This window comes from Paramisgurnus dabryanus, chromosome 19, assembly GCF_030506205.2.
Source record: "Paramisgurnus dabryanus chromosome 19, PD_genome_1.1, whole genome shotgun sequence".
Lineage (NCBI taxonomy): Eukaryota > Metazoa > Chordata > Actinopteri > Cypriniformes > Cobitidae > Paramisgurnus > Paramisgurnus dabryanus.
The window spans coordinates 12,258,666-12,280,555 of NC_133355.1; the positions used below are offsets into that span (position 1 = coordinate 12,258,666).

General features: G+C 35.5%; 3 protein-coding genes across 6 annotated transcripts in view; all 3 read right to left on the minus strand.

The window, feature by feature from the left end:
- Positions 1-19,615, minus strand: part of hoxa3a (homeobox A3a) — a 37,775-nt gene extending 18,160 nt beyond the window's left edge. The window contains exons 1-3 of one of the 4 annotated variants that reach the window (XM_065289381.2): positions 18,973-19,615; positions 10,089-10,239; positions 4,560-4,668 (exon numbers count right to left, since the gene is read on the minus strand). The gene's annotated coding sequence lies outside the window, so the exon portion shown is untranslated. Of the gene's footprint in view, positions 1-4,559; positions 4,669-10,088; positions 10,594-18,972 lie in introns of those variants that run through there. The other 3 variants (XM_065289443.2, XM_065289397.2, XM_065289388.2) reach the window with 3 other exon arrangements.
- On the minus strand, positions 5,783-7,869 carry hoxa5a (homeobox A5a). Its single transcript, XM_065289468.2, has 2 exons — positions 6,760-7,869; positions 5,783-6,288 (listed from the first exon to the last, which is right to left on the minus strand). Exons 1-2 carry the CDS (start codon positions 7,319-7,321, stop codon positions 6,038-6,040), a joined length of 813 nt encoding a protein of 270 aa, XP_065145540.1. The 5' UTR covers positions 7,322-7,869; the 3' UTR covers positions 5,783-6,037.
- hoxa9a (homeobox A9a) lies at positions 12,013-18,956 on the minus strand. Its single transcript, XM_065289482.1, has 2 exons — positions 15,736-18,956; positions 12,013-15,456 (listed from the first exon to the last, which is right to left on the minus strand). Exons 1-2 carry the CDS (start codon positions 16,247-16,249, stop codon positions 15,212-15,214), a joined length of 759 nt encoding a protein of 252 aa, XP_065145554.1. The 5' UTR covers positions 16,250-18,956; the 3' UTR covers positions 12,013-15,211.
- Positions 19,616-21,890: the final 2,275 nt, after the last annotated feature.

Below are 21,890 nucleotides of genomic sequence, written 5' to 3' on the forward strand. Positions count from 1 at the left end.
TCGCCGATAAATTAACTACTAAAACTGCTAATTTGCTCAATGGTGCAAGTCACGAACAATGAAAATTTGTATGTTTGGGTAGCAGCAACAAGCACTTAAGTTGAACATATTGGTATATGTGTGTCCTTTGAAACCCTTATTAAATGTAAAAATGTGTTTTTTTTTGTCATGTAACTTAACAATTTGCTTCACGTGATAGCATTTAAAGTAGTAAAAAAATATATATGACTAAAATAACCAGACTTTCTTATGTTACATCAAAAATTTTAATTATCAAATGCTAAAATAGGCAAAAGTAGTTATTCAGGCTAAGAACTGAGTACTAACAACTTTTACAGTAGGATATGTGTTTTGTTTAAGCAAAATAACGTAGAGGAAATAATTTTTTTTTTAAAAATATTTAAATTTATTTTATTTGACATATTTACAATTTTTGGTTTGCTTGTGGGTTAAAATTAGCACACCAAACTAAAGTGGACTTCTGCGGAATTATCCACATTAATATAACATTACTCTTTGCTAACTGTGAATACGCATGTATTTTCAATAACATCTGTACCGTTACCATTGTGTTGGGGTAACCTTATACAGTTGATTGAAAACTTTTTAAATAATATTTTTAACATGAATAAAACTGGATTTTACATCACAGCCACTTAAGGAAAATGTTAGAGTACTCAACAAACCATTTTCAAATATAATATAAAAAAATAATATCTATTCAAAGAGACACTTATCTCTGTCAATCTTAAAAACAATAATGCTGGATATTTCTTGTATATTTCATATTTCAATATCAAATTTACGTCTAATGTTCAAACGGACAAAAGAAAAAAAAATGAAGGCCTACCTTGTATAAGTTTGTGAGCGAAACAGCATCCCTGACCTTGAAGGAGTTTGCTTGCTCAGATGAACGAATTTATTGACACCGTTCTATTGCGACAGGTAGTTCCCAACGCTCATGTAATGTTTCATTTTTCTTACTATTTCCGTAAAGTTAAGCAATGGTCACCCTGGATTTGAAACTCTTACCCTGGAGCTTCACGTATTTGTGTTAACTATACTCTGTAAACCACGTGCGGTCTTGCGTCAGAACCGCTATAGCTTCCTTCTTTAATAGCCACACAGAGATAACTTTGGTCTGACCTCTCAGTGAGTGTCCATTTCGCTTCTTATTAATCTTGTTCATTGACAGTCTTTGTTAAACAACAAGGCGTGCCCTCTGAAAAGGTGACATTTTCATATTTGTTAGACGCAGTGACCTTGCGTTTACCCCGGCCTTGGACTTCGTTTCTCCCTTTTTCCCTAACCCCTCAGGGAACTATAATAGGTCCTTTTGGAGGTCGGTGAACCCCAAAGAAAAATATTCCGTTAGTGTAATCATGCAGTGAAATCTACTGGTAAACTTTTGGCGTTTTCCCTTCCAAAATGCTGTAAATTAACAGCTTCATAAGTCCTGTAATGTTCGAATATTATGATTATAATTATTGTTTTAGTTTTGGGTGTCTAACATTTCAGTAGGTGTAAATCGTATGATAACCTAACTGGTATCTTGATAAAATCAGTAACGACCGTACGGGTTTAACCTGAATAGTTATCAGTGTTAAGCAAAGTTTGCCAGAACTATTTAAAATGATACCCATGACGTCTGTAATCCATATTATTAAATACTACAGAAAACTGGATGCCGAAATCAAAAACGCATTGGCTCTACAATTTTAAAACAATTACAATAAACTAAATGGCATTCTTTTAATATAACATCCAGATTATGTATACACAAAAGCTTATCAAAATGCGCTTTTTATAATACGCTAATAAACCAGGAACAAATATATGGGATACCTGTCAAACTTTTAACTCCAGTGGATATTTGGTAAGTTTATTTTTGAAAGTCAAATTCTAAAGGGAAACATGTCATACTTTTAAACTCGAGGCAGGTAAATATATATTTACCACAATTTAAGTAAAACTATTATTATTAATCATAAAACAATGAACGAACAGCCTGGCATACGAAAAAAAAATCGTGTGGTCTTCAGTTATTTTAAGTTCTAAATTGTTTACAACACAGGAAAGCACACTAAGAAACCTGCCATTTTATGAACAAAATAGTTAAAACACAATCAACGTTTTCGTTAAAAGCTTAATTTATAATGAAACTCAATATATTTTACGGCCATGGTGACAACTGGCCGCGGCTTCCCCTATAGACAGGAAAATAATATTTACGCAAGTGATATAGCATCTTCTCTAAACCTGGCCATCATATCCATAAGTAAAATGCGTACAAATTCAAGCTATACAGCAGTGTTTCTATCGCTGTATCTTGTATAATTAATCTGCAAATAGTTACATTAATCGTTTTTTAGATTTTTTTGTACTTCCAATACAATTCTAGAAATGTTAAGGTCACTAAACGTGGCAAATAAATCTTATCCAACAACTAAATTAATAATTGCTAATGTTTCTAATGGTGACGTTGTGAAACGTTTAAGTTTCCATTGAGGGTGACTGAGATCGATTTTGACAGCCAATAGCCTTTTCAAAATTGCTCAACACAGAGATTCATATTTAAAGGTTTCTCGTCAAAAATACGACCCAATATGTGCGTCCAAAATATAAAAAAGAGCCGAATGAATAAAGTAAAATAAATGGCATTAATGTTATTCGTAACCAAGTTGCATAATATTTAATTATACTTAATGACTGTACAAATCAAATTACTTGTAAGTCATTTCCACGTAACTGTTAACATTTCAATTTCGCCTTGGCATTGATTTTAGTATTTGCCAGTAAAGAATCCTTACAGTAGAACTTCTGTAAAACAGAATGTAATTTCAGATACCAGAATTGTCATTCTATCATTCCTAAATCTTGGTTCAAATGAGCCTTACGAATGTTTAGCTTTTAGGATGCTAGACAAACGTTTTCTCTAGAAGAGAAGGCAAAGCTTCAGAAATGTGGGAACAAAGAAATGTTCATTGCGGAAAGATTATCCATCCTAGATGCAAATGTCCCGTCGAACTTTTGGTAATCAAATGCGATTTATTCAAAAGGAAATTCACTAATCAAACCCCCTAATAAAACCTGAATACTCAATCTTTGGCTTTAGAGGCGCATGAGTCTCTTGGGGATGCTAACCCAGGGTCACCCAGCTCGCAGAGTTCACTGGGAGGTTACACCAGAACTCACGGGATTCAGAGCTATTCCATCTTTTGTGCCATTATAAAAGTGGCATTGCGCTCTACAAGAACAGATGACAGCTACGTGTTCTGCTCTAAACTTTTGACCCTGGCCCTCCCCCTACCTTTACAATCTCACTCACTCTCTCAGACTAATAATACGTACAAATAAACAGATGGACACAAATAAGCATTTGAGCTCATCCACTTGTTCCTATTGCTTTCCCCTGCCTTATATATACACATCTCTTTCATTCATGATGTACATCAATGTTAAGCTAAAACTGTTCATACGTTATCAAACAAACGTTATATTTGCTGACATCTGTGTGCATAAACGCCATTCATTTCTTTCTACTGAAATGCACCCTAAAAGTCTAAATAACGTATTTTTTGGAGTCCCTGCCTTTAATGGTGTATCTTGGAGTTATTATGTTTCTTATTTTATTGGTAAGAAGAAAGAAACGGCAATGCGGGTGACACTGAACTTGGCCAAAAGCGAGCTCTGCTGGTGGTTTACGGCGTGTGCACAATTTATCTTCCTGCCGCCGCTGACCTTGCGGTGAACCAGGAGGGAAGACATTTTTCTTTAGTTTTTCTCTCCCCCTCTCTCACTCCGTTGTCTGTCGAAAACTGCCTATCTCCCACTTGCTCTAACACTTTACTTTAAGTATGCGGAAGTTAAATTCCCTTTTCCTTAACTTAAACATGATATCTGAATTGTTTTATATATTCGTTGCATCATTTATAGCGTTTATGGAGACCTTTCATGTTTTTGCATGTCAACGTCTTATAACATCTGCAAATGATTGCTTTATATTGCGTTATTTATATGCAGAGGTACTTTCCTTACACATTAATAAAAAAATATTTTACCTATGGAATTTCCTTATGGCAAAATACACGAAGCGCATTAACAAATGTTACGTGACTCTAAAGTACATTGGAACTCTTTATTAGTGGTAAAACCTTTCAAAATTTTGGATAAAGAATAGTTTCTCTTCAATATGCAAAGGGTATACAATTTTAAACTTTGAATATTTTTAGTGCAATATAATGTAGCGCCTGTGTAGAATCATATTGTGCTCTGTAGAACCATAAGTAGTGCTATATTGCTCCGTATGGTTCTTTTTATGTGCTATATATAGAACTAAAACAGTTCCCCCTTGATTACGAGCTTTTAGTGCTATTTGGCATCATTTTTTTAAGAGTATACCATTCATATGCCGGATAAGCAGATTCTCATACAAACTCTCATGAACGCACTATGAACTGACCGCATTTATGATGTAGCCTACTAGTTGTTTTACTGAGGACGTGAAGAATTTTTTTTTCAGCAGCAGCGAAAGACTGAAACAATCAACTTAAACTCACCATGAGCTGACCCTCGTCCACCCCAGTGAATCCGGTAGTTATGCTTCCAGTCCATAGCAATCTGGTGTGTCAGAAACAGTTGGATGCAGTCAAGGAACACCTCTACGGTCTGTAGAGAAAGAGTCAACGAAGCTCCACGTCAGTGCGATTAAGCATTATATGCGATATAGTGTCGACTCCCCAAAACCATAAAAACTGACTTTAATTGCCACCACGTGACGTATTTTATGGCCAGTGAGCCTATCTGCTGGCTGGAACGGTGACTTTTACGATCTAATTCATGGACAAACCTCCTTATTTATCTTACCCGCCAATGTCACGGAGCCAGAATGGTACAGGGTTTAGTAAAGTTTGCCGCTTTAAACTCTGTCAAGCTTTCTAGAGAAGAGTTGGAGACACTGGGCGTGGATGCACTCGTGTTGTAAAGGTTGGCAGGGGGACCATAGGTGCCCCCTGCACAGCGCATGAGTGTAATGGCGATTGGTGCGTCTCCTACCTGTTGAGCTGCCAGAGATCATACTAACTTTTATAGAATTGAATAAATCCGATAGATAGATAGATAGATAGATAGATAGATAGATAGATAGATAGATAGATAGATAGATAGATAGATAGATAGATAGATAGATAGATAGATAGAAAATAAAAAATAGATTTTAAGTTTGCTTATCAAACTTTAAAATGTTGACACGACTTTAATTATAAAACAATTATAACTGATATTTATTTCATTTTTTCTACAGATCTATTACTCACAGAAAACAGAATATGGAAAAACTTGACAAGGCAATGAGATCAAATATTTTAAATAAAAGTTAACTGTCATGTCCATTTTTTTATTAGCACACACGATAGTTTTAGTTTTTAAACACACTTCCACACATTCAGGTAGTCGAACGAATACAAGACTGACAAATATGTTGGACAAGTCTGAACGAAACAATTTGATCAATACAATAGTGACAGTACAGCACGAACAAAATAGGTACCCTAAATTTGACTACAAAAAATTATACACTTAAAAATATTATTTGGAATTAAAATAAATACAGCAATGAATATTTACAAAACATAAAACAAATGTACACATTTTTAAAACAAATTTACAAATGTTTTTAAGTTTTCCTTCGTAATCAATTAAACGTAAAATTTCTACAGTTTAGCTTAACCAACGCATCTTTCAGAAACTTTAAGTATTTTCTAATCCAAAATATTTTTTTATATTTTGAGTTTTATAAGACAATGGAAAGATAAGCAACAATGAAACACGAAAAGGAAATAATTTTTTTCCGGCCAAGGCCAACATACTGGTCATGAGCCAGTGAACGCCCTGTCCAGTGGAAAGTCTATTGCGAAATGGAAAAAGCCAATAACTTTCGTTTTCTCTGTTTTACAGAACACACACAGCGGAAACAGGCACGCACACATTCATATTAACACTTATAGACATATAGTTTATATACAGTTTGTAAACATTCTTAGGGCCGGTATCCTCCTCCCGCAGCTGTCATGCTCATGCTCTTCAATTTGTTGTCCTTTTTCCATTTCATTCTTCGGTTTTGAAACCATATTTTGATTTGTCTTTCTGATAGACAGAGCGTGTGTGCGATCTCAATTCGTCGGCGCCGTGTCAGGTACCGGTTAAAGTGGAACTCCTTCTCCAGCTCAAGCGTCTGGTACCGTGTGTAGGCTGTCCTCGGCCTTTTACCCTCCGGTCCGGTCAAACTGTCTGTTATACACGAGAGTGTAAAATTGTTACCGTTATATTATATACTACAATATATACAGTTTAATGCACTATACATCCATAGGTAAATGAAATCTATCAACTACTAATAGTATGTCATGGACAGGAACGCATCTATGAAAATTCTTAAACAATTTGTTATTTAACGAATATTATAAAAAAACATATTTAATCCGTAATCAAGAGTCAGGGAAACACTAAAGGGTGTAATTAGCTTAATTATTATGTTATCATTTACAAAATAAGTACCATTGTAATAATTATCATTTTAAGTGCTAGTAATAATATGTTAAAGGTGGCATTATTTGATATAACACCAAATAGTGGGTAAAAACATATTTAACAGTATTTGCAAAAGACTTCTTTAAATATTGCGCATGTTAGGCTTACTCCAAACAGTTAATTCCAGTTTAAGTCTACAGAAAAGAGAATAACAGTAAGTTAGCAGTTTACCATGACTTATGTGAAGTTTTCGCATCCATGGATAAATGTGTGGCTGCTGAGCATCAGATACATTCAGTGAGGCTGCCTTTGCACTTCCTTCTCGATTGTCTTCCTCCATGCTGTGGGACGCTTTAGAGACGTCCTCGCGACTGAGAATGGCTCCGACACTGTTGGTCACAGAGCCAGTGGTACTCGGCAGTGATGTTTTTTGGGCGCGGTGTGAGGGCTCGCTGACAGTAGAGTTGGTTATGGACGAACAGGGGAGAGGGTCAGAGGAAGGCGAGTGGGACTCAGCGCTGTTTGCGGTAACCGGTTGATTGTACCCGACAGGCGTCGCAGTTCGATTGTCTGTGTAGCTTTGAGCTTGCTCACCAGATGAGAGAAAGTGTCCGGTGTTAGAGCTCCCGGTGCTAAGATCCATTCCACTGTAACCATAGCCATACCTGCCCGAATGCATGCCCGTAGAATCTCTGTATTGGCCACTAGAGCTGTGATCTCCATAGTTATGTAAGGGGTAGTCCGCACCATTTGGATAGCGACCGCAAAATGAGTTCACAAAATAAGAGCTCATTGGTTGACAATAATTACCTTATAATTATTTAGTGACTATAACCACAGTTGTGGAGAGAACAAAAATGTGTGTGTTTGATTTGTGTCTCTTGGTGGTTTTGAGCTTCTATTGCACCCTTGCACAATTTATGATGAATTATGGAAATGAGTGAGACACAGACTTAATGCTTCCTTACGTATGCTTCCAAATATGGAGTATGGCTTAGAATCACGTGTTTTTTGTTGACCAGTCGTAAATCCTATTCGGTGACCTCCAGTGGTAAACTCACGCGTAAGCAGGAAATCAGCGTTTGGAGACAAGAACGCGCAATGAGACTTTCGCCAAAGTATATGTCGTCGGTTGTTTTAAAGATTGTAGTAGCGCGCCACCGTCTGGATAGACGTGGGACTGCCCTAAAATATCCGTCGCAAAGCGAACACGCGACGGGGTCATTCAGAGGGTAACGACTATGCAGTAGAAAAATAGGATCTGCCGAAACAATGCGCCGTGGTCTGCACACAAAGCAGGCATACAGAATGTTCATAAGATTCGGAAGATTCAAAGAAACAAAATTTGAGGTTTAAAAATAAATACGGTCGTCATCAAATAATATACAATACCGTCTTTATGTAAAGGCTAACCATTTTTTATTTTTTATTTCCAAAATTAAAAGCTGGAATTAACTCGGTTAAATTTATTCAACGGTTAACTGTTTATTTTATTAATGGGGTTTACTACCAGTTTGGCTCTAAATTACGTTATTTATACTTTAACATCTTATGCATGTTTGTGGGTGACTATACCTAGTATCAGTAATACACTAGTACGATAAATCTTCTTTTTGCGTTGGACTGATGACATCCATTCAACATCGCAGCAGTGTCTTCAACTGAATTCATTTTTTTGTAGTTCCTAAGCCCAGTAATGTAGCCACGAATAAGTGGAAAAGGAGCTATTTTTTGTACATTACTTCACATGTTCTTGACCGTTTTATTTAGCTGTTGGGGTAACACCAGGAGTGATGCCTCAACTTACGCTGATGAAAAGAGCTATGGAAGTGTCAAGGACGTAGCTGGCTCTTATGCACATCTGAATGACAACTCGTGTTATCATTGTACTGTATTTGTTCGAAGTTAAATGAATACATGTTGGTTATACTTAACAGTGTTATCAAAATGTTAATGTTATCAAATTCAATTCTGAAAATATTTTATTTCATTTATTATTTCATCACCAGATATTTCATTATTTGTTTTTTTTCGTTCTTGGTATGTTTAACGAATCGGAACGTAAGGGCATCGTAAGGCTACTGGAGCTAAATTAAGGCCAATACTTTTACTAAAAATTCCAGGACATGACTTTGTCTCTCCAACATGAAAATGCTTTGTTATTTTGTGACAACAATTACTGCTTTGGCAAAAATGGGTTCAGAAATGTTTAGCTCAACCACGCAACACTCTAGAAAAGTCCGGGTTATTTTTGACCCATAATGGGTAAATATTGGACAGAACACATGCTGGGTTAAAAATTACCCCATGCTAGGTTTAAACTGACCCAATGTTGGGTTGTTGTTATGTAACCATAGGGTATAATAAACCAACAGTTGGGTTAAAACAAGCCAGCATTGGGTCAATTTTTAACCAGCGGTGTGTTCTGTCCAATAGCCTATTTAGAGTGAAGGACGGATATAAGGGAAAACGGACACTGGTTTCGGAAGTACTGTATAGTGACTGTATAGAATGATTAAAACGTATTAATATCAAGGTTGCTATTAAAATAAAGTAGCCTACTCTTCTCTTTAATCTCTTAAAAAATTGACACGCTTATGCTCTGGTGAAAATATGTTACAGTTAAACAATCAAATACTGTGCAAAAAAGATATTGTAAAACCAAACGGACAAAATATAACAACGAATCACTTCCATTTAACACGTTTTACATGAGGACTAAATCAATTAATTAAGAAGAACAAAATTAAACCAATTAATTTAAAATTATTTGAATGATGAAATCAATGCTATAACAATACATTTGTATATACATCTTTCAAATCATAATTCAACAACTGAGTTTCATATGTTGGCTTGAACAATTAGCCTCTACAAATCACTCGCTTAAATAATGTGATAGATCGCCCCCTTGCCAGTAATGTGATAGATCGCCACCTTGCGGCGTTTTAAAGGTAGCACTATTTCCATGTCGTACAAAATGCAGGTTCAGGATAATGCATCCACACATTGTTCTGTTCAACGAAACTGCAATACACGCAAACATATAAAACTATTGTTCAAAGTGCTCTACACCAGAAAATCCTGAAACAAGTAGGGTACCCCAGGATCCACACCCCTAATGATGGAGTGAAATCTTAGAATGTCAAGAAATTAATCAAATGATTCTATTTATACATATACGCAGCATAGCCTACACACAAAAGAAACATTAGCTTATATAGGCCGAATTTCTATAAATTTAATAATCGAAAAGAGTAGGCTATTTTGCACAAAAACCAGACGGTCTTTCATCACGGTATGCTTGACACGTCAAATAATAGGCTTACAGACCATTATTATTGGCTACATATTAGCTACATACGACTACAGCTACCCTACTTTTCTTTGGAAAGGATTCGGCAATAAACGGCAAAAACAGCCACAACACTAACCGACACCAGACATACAACAATACAATACACTATAAAACGAAAAACAAAAACGATAATTAAAGAAAAATACTAGCAAATTTAATACCAGTTCCTAGAGATTTAGTAGTACAAAAAACAAAACCTTACCGTTCTGTGTGTCTCTTGGTTCAAGAAGGCGAGAAAGAGTAGTTAGCAACAGCTTTTCAGATAGCTGCTCTACCAGCCGTAGCGCGTCAAACGAGTAAAACATCCTCTTTTCTTTCAGATGTCAAGTTCCTTGGCAGTAAATGTTGAATATCTCCACAGGATTAAACAATACAACATATAAAGAAGTGAAAAGATTATTCGGAATGGCGTTTGTTAAAGAAGCCTAGACAAAGCAGGATCAGGAGAAGAATGCAGCTCTATTTTGGGCTGGGATGCATACACATTAAAAGTTCACGTTCATGTGACCGTAAGAACACGTGACCAGCTGGTAGCCAATGGGACCTAGCGGCACCTCATAAAGTTCTGAAGCAAAGTAGTAAATTTTCATAAACAACAACAGATTTATAGCTTATTCAGGGTAGAGGACAGAGGTGGGGGTTGGGGAAGCAATGTCTGCTGCTAGGCGCCATTTTACAGGAGTAACTCAAAGGAAATAAAAAGGACAGGCTTTTATGCATTACATTTTTTTATATGCAAAAGACACATGGTACGTCATCCATTTGCAATCAAAATTAACATAAAGATAAGCACAAATTGAACAAACATAAAAACTTGGCTTTATTCTTTATATGTGCTTATCATTAGGTTAATTTTTATAGGAAATAGAGGACGTATCTTTGGCCTATAAAATGTAATGCGTAAAAGCTTGTCCTTATTTTTTTCCTCTGAGCTACTCCTGTAAATGGCGCCTAGCATACTATGCATGGTTCACTTACATTCTTGCAGACGCTGGTGTACCTGCCGAAATTATGTTGTCTTACAAAATATTAATCGCGTAATAATTATTAATATAGATAATGATCTGAGAGTATAACCCATCATTGCTTACATATATTTTCTAAAACAACTGCTTTCATGAATCCATAAACTGTCGTTTTAGAAATCTAGTGCAGTGCTCGACCTAAAATTCGAGTATTATATTCCAAATCTCTGTAAATATAATTACAATACGGATTGGATGCCTACAATCATCGTTCCTAAAAGCTGCAAAAACATAATGTAATTCTTTATTGCAGTATAAACTATCAATCTTCAAAGCGGACACAATGAGAGAAATCAATTATGTAACCATATACGCATTGGAGAGTAGCTAATTTAAGACGCACTGAGTAATCAATTTATTACCACAGTGCCAGGGCATTAAAATGTTTACGACTTCACACATGTCTGCACTGACAGCACACAATACTGTACCCACCGACACGAGATTCAACGTAGGAGATGTACTTTGCGTTGTCATTGGAAAATTAACACATTTCGCTGATGGGTGTGCAAGTCCTTGCTATACAATTTCTAAAATTTTAGAAAAAGTAATTTGCGCCTGTAGCATTGACAGAATATTTTCTTGGCTAATGCCAAGTAAAGAGATAGAGTATTGGAATGCGTATTGTCTATGATTCAACAACATCACATAAAAAAAAACAATTAAAAAAACAATTTAAAATATCAAAGGTATCGTATTTTACTAGTGATTTATACATGCCCATTACAGCCGGAGTTATAATATAAAATCATAATCCCATAAAATGATTAAATGAACTAGATTAAATGCTAATGCAAATCTTTTGCTATATTTATTTAGTAGCTATGTGAAACCAGTATTTTAAAATTGAGATATGCTTTTGATAGTTTTTAGATGACTGTCTGTGTTAAAGTGTTACAAATAAAAAAGCAAAATACTTTTTCAAGTACCTTGAAAATGTAATATACATTTGTGTTTTATTTACTATAATTGTAATTAACGTGCTTTCTTTTTGGTAGTTTTTAAATATCTTCATTTAATAAAACTATACACTGACACATGTAAAAGAATATATATTATATATGACTAAAACTTAAAAAAAAAACATCCACGTAAATAAGGAAACGAAAGAACGACGTATTGATTGAATTTGTAAATATAAATTTAGCTTTATTCACAAACCTATTGCTGGTAGGAATACAATATTAAACAATGCAACTAAACAAAGGGTTATTTCATAAAAAATATATTTCTTATAACATTTACCTAAAAACAAACTATACATATCATTACACACGAGATCTTATTAAATAAATTAATGTGTAAAAAACCTTTCTTTTTCTGTCTTTTTTATGGTGTCTGTACCACAAGAAGTCTAAGTACATTCAAAGTTAATAATTTTCAACCACATAAAACAGTTAATAATCAGTTAATAAAATAATCAGAGTGTTACAAACACAGTTTAACTTAAATTTAAACAAAATAGGAAAACGTCTTAATTTAGGCTTATAAACGACAAAGTAAGTCCCTTTTTACTTTCACTGTATTCAAATTGAGCAGTTTTATGACAATTTGATATAATAATACGGTATTTCTAAGTGAAAAGACTATTAAATAAATTAAATGTTATTATAAGTAGCAAAACATAAATATTTCTAAGTGAAAAATACTATTAAATAAATTAAATGTTATTATAAGTAGCAAAAAATAAATAAATAAATATATCTGTGTTAAGAGAGTGAACTTATTCGGAGAAATGTGTTGTTATTATTATTATATATTTTAAAGATTAGACTTAGTGGGAACACATTAAGTACAACAACATGGGTGCCACAGTAGACATTGTTTTGTGCCCAAAGTATCACCACCAAAAACACCAGAGTATCATGAATGTCAAGTAAAAATGTTGGGAAACGTAGTTGTCAATAGAGCAATAGGCATTTAAACAAACAGGACTAATCACGTATAGTATTTTAATATTAAATATCATTTAAAATTAAGCTGACCGAAAATAAATTAAAACTATTTATTTTCCATTTTAAAACATTCGTTACATGTTAACATTTTTTTTATTCACAAATTAATTATTCATCTTCATTACAATGATTTGGTAATGCAAAAAGCAGGAACATAGTGTATAAGAAAAAAATGGTATTAATAGCTTAACATTAAGAATAGATCTGAGCAATGCAAAAGCTTGCAATTGTTTACGCACACAAAAAAGAAAAAGCATTGCTTCGATTGTGAGGTTTTGCTGACATCAAGTGGTTCAACTGTATAACAACAACGCAGATGCACAGTTCCGATATAGATTGGTTTATTTTAGCTGTAACCTCAAAGTTTAAGCCTCATCTTTAGACAAAATTCTGTGTCCTAGAATGAAAGGGGATGTTTTTCAACGTTGACATGCTCATTTCTGGTGAATCTGCACAGAAGCTTCCATTTGCTGTGTATACCTTCTAGGCCTGCACAAAGGGGGTTTTAGGGTGCCGTAGGGCGAAATGTAATCAAAGAGGCCAATAAAACTAGATTGTTTCCGCTGGTTTTTGTGCACACTGTCGAGTCTCGCTGAAGGCAGGTGGGGAATAAGGGGGGAAAACCTCTCCAAATGGGAACTAGGCCTCTGGAAACGGTCTAATTGTGTCTGGGCGGTCATAAAGCCATTGAACGCGGAATGCCAGACAGTGTTGCCGAGTCTACGATTCATGGCTCCTACATTAGGCCTTTGAAGTTAACGTTCATTCCGGATAACTATGCCTACCATCATCTAACGTATACGTTTTATAAAATATCTGTGTTTTGGGTTTGAGGGTGCTAAAATGGGTTCTAAAATGGCAGCCTTATCGTCAATAGCAAAAGTACCTCGTCATGGAGGCAAAAACGTTGGTCCGTTCTTTCAATTCCATAGATCCATGCACGCATGACGCATAAATTACTGGCCTCATGTGTCGAGCCTCATATCAACTCTGTTGTGTTGCGTTCTCTCGCCTCGCAGCGCTTTGCACCCCATAAACTGTTATAGCGGTAATTGTCTTTTATGGTAGTGCATGCAGCTAACAACCTCATCTGCCAGGTCTAAAGATTGCTTTTCCCGAGTTCAAACTCGCTTTAGAACGCATTCCTCAAAAGTAAATGCACATGGGCACAAATCTAAATGCTGATTTAGATAAAATTAGTATGTTCGTGTGAATTAGATTTAAAGCTGAGAAGAATATTGTTTTTCTGACAGAGATTACGGCATTGCATTAATATGTCAAGTTTTATGTGGCTACTTTTTAGTTAGTTATCTTGGATAACAGTTATGTCGAAAATCTATCTGTCCGAATCTGTGCAAAACTAGGATAATCTTTCACAATAATTCATTTTTATTTATATATAGCCCTTTCATCAAATTCAGCAAAGCAAAATCTTAGTACAAAAATAAATAACTAACCATAAAACAAAAGACCTTCAGAGAAGCAGAAAATATTTTATATTACTTCGTACAAGTTTGCAAAGTAATCTGTTATTATATACTTTTCAACTTAATTTCCATTAAACTGTCGTGGAGACTTGTTTGGAGATATGATTTGCTTTTATTATTCAATAAATAAAATCACAAATTACATCTGAAAAGTTTCAAAGTAATCAAAACAAAATCATGACGGTCAACAGACCATGAGGTATTTGTATAGTTGTCTACAGTGCTTATTTCTACAGCTCAGTATCTAATTTAACCATTTTCTGTTCACAAACCTCAGTCAAAGCCATTGTATCGGCTGATATGGCGTGAAAATTTTCGTCAGTTTTTAAAAAGTAATACATAGTCGTGTAGGTAGTGGCATGTGTTTGCAAAATATTTGTCATCAGTAATTTTTATAATTAATTTTGTATCATACAAAACAAATGTGAAGACCATAGCCTCATACAGCTTATTAGGGCTGTAATCTAACATAAACATGGGCCCAATCCCCAACTTTAAATTTAGTAAAATGCTAAAGAACATATAAGAAAACTATTAATAAGACTTCCGAAATACACATTAAGCTACAATCGAAATGGATTAGCACACATTGCTCCGTATTCAGTCTTTCTTTAAAAAACAGGGCCCAAGTGAAATACAGAACTGCAAGTAGGTTGGACATTAACGAAAAATTTAACAATTAAGACAGAACTACATATGACAAACAATCAGCCTAATCCCACGACTAGGCCCTAACATGCTATAAGAAAATCGACAATTATGGTTCGTTTGAATGGAATGACATAAGACCTAATATAAAAACTTGGTCCAACAACCAAATGGATGGATCGTTCCTCATCCTCACCTACACGAAGTGCTTTATTCTCGATCGTCCTTCGTTACGTCCTTGTTTATTTTTTTCATCTTCATCCTGCGGTTTTGGAACCAAATTTTGACCTGTCTCTCCGTTAGGTTCAGGAGACGCGCGACCTCGTACCTGCGGTCGCGCGTGAGGTAAGTGTTAAATAAAAACTCTTTCTCCAGCTCGAGGATCTGGTGCTTAGTATAAGGGCAGCGTTTTTTACGCGAAGAGCTCGCGTGAAGCCAGTTGGACACAGGGTTGTCTGAGAAAGGGTAGAGGAAAAGGTAGGGGGTTCGAAATCATAAACGAGTATTGAATAGTGTTAACAAAATAAACGAAATCTTACATCCAGATCATGGTTTCTGTCACAGCAACTTAAACTCCATAACATCATTCTTAATTCAAACGTATAAAACTAGATTCAAACGGGTATTGTTCCTGACATGCACGTTTACAGCAGATAAACTAAGATTAGTATAACATTTCACATTTAGACATAAACTATGCAGTTTGATATATGCCACTAACTGGGGAACCTTACCTGGATCAGCGACTGGTTTCTCTTCAATCTCACCGTCCCCGTCTGCAGTTCGTCCTGTCTCTGGCTTGGTAGAGCATCCGCCGTTAACGAAGTCCCCAGGAGGATGCACAGCATGTGTACTGGCCTGTGCGCCTTCATAATTTGTTCTATGTGTATCAGGTTTGGAATTAAAATGATGATGGACCGCCGGTGGCTCAGTGAGAGGCAGACCACAAGGAGAATCCAACAGCCAAGACTGCACGTAATCCCCAGCTACAGGAGGCTGCGTATGCGGCTGATACACTGCTGGCACACCACTGGAAAAATGAGTTGGGATGTGGCCCCAACCGGAGCCACCATACACAGGTTGCTTTGCTGGGAATATGCAGGGACCAAGCTCTGTGTGGTCTGTGGGCAGAACATGAGGCCTGGAGTGCGGGATGAGCGCTGAGCCTGAGGAGAAGCGAGTCTCCTCGTTCTCCGGTAAAATAAGAGCGTCAACGTAGTATCCTGTCAGAGCGCCGGATGTAGACATGGCGGGGTCGCACTCTCACACACACACACATAAAAACACTAACACACACATACAGTAACACTCTCACAAAATAACAATCTGTGGATACGGAGAGGCAACCCCCTCACAAAGCTCCAGCCAGCTATTAAGTTTAGAGCAGACTGCCATTTGATTGGGTGAGGTGCACACGTGACCATTACAAGAGGACAATAAAAAATAAATCAATGGAGTTGATGCTGTATAAAATTCCTTGTCTCTAATTATACCGTTTTTTACTGCCAAATGTGAAATCACGAGGAATAAAATTAACATGCGTGTTAACAAAATATTACTTTCAGCAACAGTAACTAATCGGTCAGTTCTGTAAATGTGTTTTAAAGCATGGAGGTTTCCAAGAGTTTTCAGTAATTATTTAACATTTGGAAAATCTATACAACCGGTCTGCAGAAAAACGGCATTAAATAGCAAATTTTGCCAGATTAAATTAACAGAGTACCCAGACTATTATCTGATAAAGGCTATCCTAAGGAAAGTTAACCATGATTTTACAACAAATAAACATTGGTGAGTATAGTTAAACGTTAATAATGGTTTCATTAGAGTTACCACTTTAAACATGATTTTTGTAGTAAAACCATGATTTAAATGTAGTCAATATGCCTTAAATTGTTACTACACATTTACTAACACAATGTTTAATTTAGTGTAGGGATATTTTAATTGTTGTAGGAAGAGCTTGTTTCGTGTACACTGCACCACACCCGATAAATGATAGTAATGTGTTTTCTGTAGTGTTTTTTATCTTTTATCAATGTAACCGGGAAATGAAAATTAGTACCCAGATTTGTATACGTCATCTTGACATACAAAAAGGAAACATCTAGCTTCGTTAATTCTTGGTCTTTCATTTGGTGTTCAGCAATCTTATTTTTTATTCCAAAATGTTCTTGTAAATGAGAAAAATATACCTTAATTATGAACCTTAATTATGAAAATTATAAGTTCATCGTTAAGTCCACTGTCCAGCTTATAGTTCATCGTTTCAATGTGGCGCAGTAGGCTATAGGCAAATTATAAGTGTGTATAAAAATAGAACATTTGTGTTGCCTTAATTATTTTTGCAAGTAAAGAATGCCTTAGATGTAATAAAATAGGTGTTCCCAAAAAACACGTTGAATGTGAAGATAATCTGTAATTATATTCTACCCAAATGAAAGTGCAATAACGTAAACGTGGCCATAATACAAAGTGGTTATTTTAACAAAAACTATATGCAGCACTTTAAAACTGGAATGGAACCTCCGAAAATGTGATTTTATCTAATACTAATACTGGAGTAATTTAATGTTCGTAATATTATCTTAGTTATGTGTTCAACAATTTCTGTCCAATAAAATAATATTTTGACGTATCGTATAGATGTAATAATGTTTACAAAAATGTGTTACTTACAGCCACATGCAATAATATTAATAATAACAACAACAACAACAATTACGTAGGCCTATAATTGTGCCACAGATATGGGAATGTGAAAAGTACCAACTTTAGGAATTTCAGAAAAAACATAAATAATGCTTCTTTAATTTAATAAACGAAAAAAATAAAAATAGTAAATGCATCAAATATTTTGCCATCATGCCTTTTAATATAAGAGATAAAATTAAGTCTAACGTGCTCATAGGGTGTCGTGCTACAATGAAAATTCAGAAATATACGATAAAATCAATAAAAAAATATTAATTGTAAATGGTTACAATCCGTGTGCCCTTCTGGTTACTAAGGGTGTGAGCATCTTTTACCAGAGTGAACATTCAATAAAAAACACACATTTGCACTTAATATATTTAAAGATTAAAATTAATAAATTAAAAATATAATTCATTTAATCTTTACACTGCCGAACGGTCCACTAGTGACCTCCACAAGGACATGCAGAGCATTTTACTATTTTACAGCAGGAAACACTAAGAAAGAAGAAAGAAAAGGGACGGAAACAACATGGGCCGTTGAGGCAGTAAACGGCACAGGGTTGTTTGCTAACACAACCGAGTTAGCACAACCACAATGCCTTTTAGGTACAGATAAATCCTCTTTGGTTGTGCCGCAGTGCCACCATAAAGCCAATCTTTTGTGTTTAGCCACCTAAAGCTCTAAAGTGAGGATATTGGGGCTTTGAGCTCATCTACGTGCCACTGAGGTCGCTGTTGCCCAAAGCCCCCGACGCTCGGTTTCGGCTTTTTGGACGTAACCTAGGCCTTGTCAGGTACTGTCTAGAATGAGCACACATCAATGTCTAGCATCATTCTCGTTCTAGCAATTACAAATTAAACAACTCTGACAACAGTAATAGCAACTGGCTATAGCATGGTTAAAAGACGCCTTTTGTACAACTGAAAGAGTAAGGCTGTGAAGTGTATATTAGTAATCGAAAATCGTGTCCATGCCGCCTATACGGGCAGAATTAAATATCGTAGGCTAAAGGACGAATTAAACTGGAGCGATTAAGACAGTTTCATGTTGCAGAGTTTTACAATACAATCCCAACAACATGAAACTACCTAAACCACTCGACAGTCTGGTTCAAAGCGAGAAATAACTTAAGGTATCCAAACAAACCCTCGGCATTACCTTGCTGAAACCCTTAATGTATTTTGCACTCAACAGTGTAACAACATTCTCTTATCCTGATAAATGTCAACCCTAAATCGTGAGATTCCAACAAAAAGAACAATTTTGCTTACCTGCGTTTATTTGAATATTACGACGTAACAAAAGAGGATTTTCCATCGTCTGATATCACAGTGTTGTTATTCCTGGCTCTATCCAGCCGGTACTGAGGGTAGTCACTCTGAAAAGCGACTGGCCTCATAAAGTAACCAGCAATAAAACGTCACAAAAGCGGACTAAACTAGCTATAATACTACGAAGCCCGTACATTGCGGCCCTTGTATAATTAAACCATTTCCGCTGCAATGGATAATTTGAAAGAATAATGGCAAACGTATCAGAATGTCAGAATCTAAGATTAAAATAAAGCAATACACAAACAGTAAAGCTTAGCATATGGCAAACACACAAAACCACATTAAATAAGCAAAACTGTACAATAGCCTACCTACCCTACACATAAGCATAACGCCATAACAGAACTAAAGTTTTTTTGGCCATGCAGAAGTTCCATATGGCAGATCCATTTATATTGTTCATATTGCACAATGCTGGGTGCTTATAAGCATTTTAAAACATCGTATTGTGATATAGTATGTATAGGCTTATGGCAGTTAAAGACCAAAGCACAGTAAATCGGAACAAGACAAATTACATAAACGCACGATGTTTTGTCAAACGTTGTCATTATGTTTGAAATTCGGGTTATTACTTGCCTGTTGATCAGATGCTCACTACGTCTGATTTCTAGGCGGCGCTCCTGAGTCAAGTACATATTGAAAAAACCTACAGGACATAACCTCTTCCGGTATAGCTCTAGCTATTAGCCAGTTTGCTGAGCAATACATGTATCCTGTAAATGATAAAACATGCATTGTAAAAGCACATACTGTAGGCTACTGGAAATATGTTTGTTTTAATGGTCTAAAACTAACACGATCAACTTTGAACACCAATGAAAACAGACAGGTTTGAAAGAACATAACTGTTAAAGTTTATGTTTTATATTACTGTGTGAAATGTTCGAATTAATTATTTAGACAAATGGACATCGTATAACAAACAACATACACAACAATATTTTTGTTAGTCTCTCGTGTTACTTTTAGATCATTTATTTGGATTGTCTGACAATTACACACACACACACACACACACACACACACACACACACACACACACACACACACACACACACACACACACACACACACACACACACACACACAAAACACACGTTTTTTATTGTATTCACTATTAAATAAAATATTCATATTTGCACATGTATTTTATGTTGTTGCTGTTGGAACAATAAATTAAAATTAAATGGAATCAAAGTCAAACAAAAATAAATAAAACACCAAGTTAACAATACTGCACTGAACACAGGCCGTTTTCCTCACCTTTGCCAGTTCAGTTCCTTTTTGTAATGATGTAGGCCCAAATGATGGAATTCAGATATATTAAAATAACAATATTTTGTCCCCGGAACTGTGTGTTTTGACTTTTTGCCACTAATAATTGAATGCTCCTTTTGATTCTCTTGATAATACTGCGTTTGAGACAAGAGGGTCCAAATAGTTAGACACTGCAGTGATGAGACGTCTGAATCTGATGGCCTGAGAAACCGTTCAAGCTATTGTGGTTTTCAAAACTAATGCAAATATGACACAGGCCAAGCACACCTCGTCATCCGTATCCTATGCGATTCAGTATACTTCCATAACTGGAACAGAGAACATGCCTGTTTCTTTGATGTCCTATACGGAAACACAAACATTAGGCTAACCATGCTGCAGGAGCTGGCTGCTCCCAACCTCATCTCGATTTTCGTTGTATAGTTGCTGTTTATGCAGGCACTTGCCCAAACTTTGATATGGTTGCTAATATTGCCATTAAAAATCAAATTTTAGACTCCAGATGCTGTTTGTGATGTAGGTGACACATTCACTCTGCTTTTTAATTGGCACAATACACTGTCGCACAGACTGTAAATGCCACTAACAGTAGGCGTTTTGGATATAATGCACGGCAGAGCTCATTGCCAGTCATTTCTCTTGTTTAACACGCTGGCTGGGTTGCGGTTTAGTGCACACATACAGTAGATGTACCAGTATGAGCATAGAAACTCAAAGAACCACACCCCTCTATCAATGCGTCATATTTACTGTAACAGTGTCTTATGTAGTGCAGAGTGTGTTATGAAAAAGCCTATTCGCCACTCTACACTAAACCTCATTCACAAAAAAAATCCAAAAATCGTTGTTGAGTTGAGTCCCAAAATCTGTGCTTTAGCAAAACGGTAACACTTTACAATTAGGTTCATTAGTTAACCTTATGCTTATACAGCATTTATTAATCTTTGTTAATGTTAAGTTCAACAATTACTAATACTTTATTAAAATCTTGTTAACGTTAGTTAATGCACTGTGAACTAACATGAACAAACAATTAAAAGCTTTATTTCTATTAACTAACATTAACAAAGATTAATAAATACTGTAACAAATGTAATGTTCATAGTTTGTTCATGTTAGTTAATACATTAACCAATGTTAACTAATGAACCTTATTGTAAAGTGTTACCAGTAAGAAGGATAGTTCACCCAAAATTAAAATTCTACCATTTACTCACTCTCATGTTGTTACAAACCTGTTTTTTGTTCTGATGAACACAAAGGAAGATATTTTGAGAAATGTTTGTAACCAAACCGCTTGTAATCCTCATTTACTTCCATAGCCTAGTATTATTTTTTCCTACTATGGAAGTCAAACGGGACCAATAATGGTTTGATACAAACATTCCTCAAAATATCTTCCTTCGTGTTCATCTGAACGAATACATTTATACGGGTTTTGTTACAACATGAGAGTGAGTAAATGATGATAGAATTTTCATTTTTGGGTGAACTATCCCTTTAACCATAAACATTTTTTTTTTATAAATAAACAGCTGTTTTAGCAGACAAGGCACACATGCCTTTAATCAAAA

Excerpts from the sequence above, each read along its gene's own strand:
- hoxa5a (XM_065289468.2), bottom strand. The coding sequence starts at position 7,321 with ATGAGCTCTTATTTTGTGAACTCATTTTGCGGTCGCTATCCAAATGGT. Across the intron at positions 6,289-6,759 it reads AAAACTTCACATAAGTCATG|ACAGTTTGACCGGACCGGAG; the intron begins GTAAACTGCTAA and ends CGTGTATAACAG.
- hoxa9a (XM_065289482.1), bottom strand. The coding sequence starts at position 16,249 with ATGTCTACATCCGGCGCTCTGACAGGATACTACGTTGACGCTCTTATT. Across the intron at positions 15,457-15,735 it reads GAAACCAGTCGCTGATCCAG|ACAACCCTGTGTCCAACTGG; the intron begins GTAAGGTTCCCC and ends ACCCTTTCTCAG.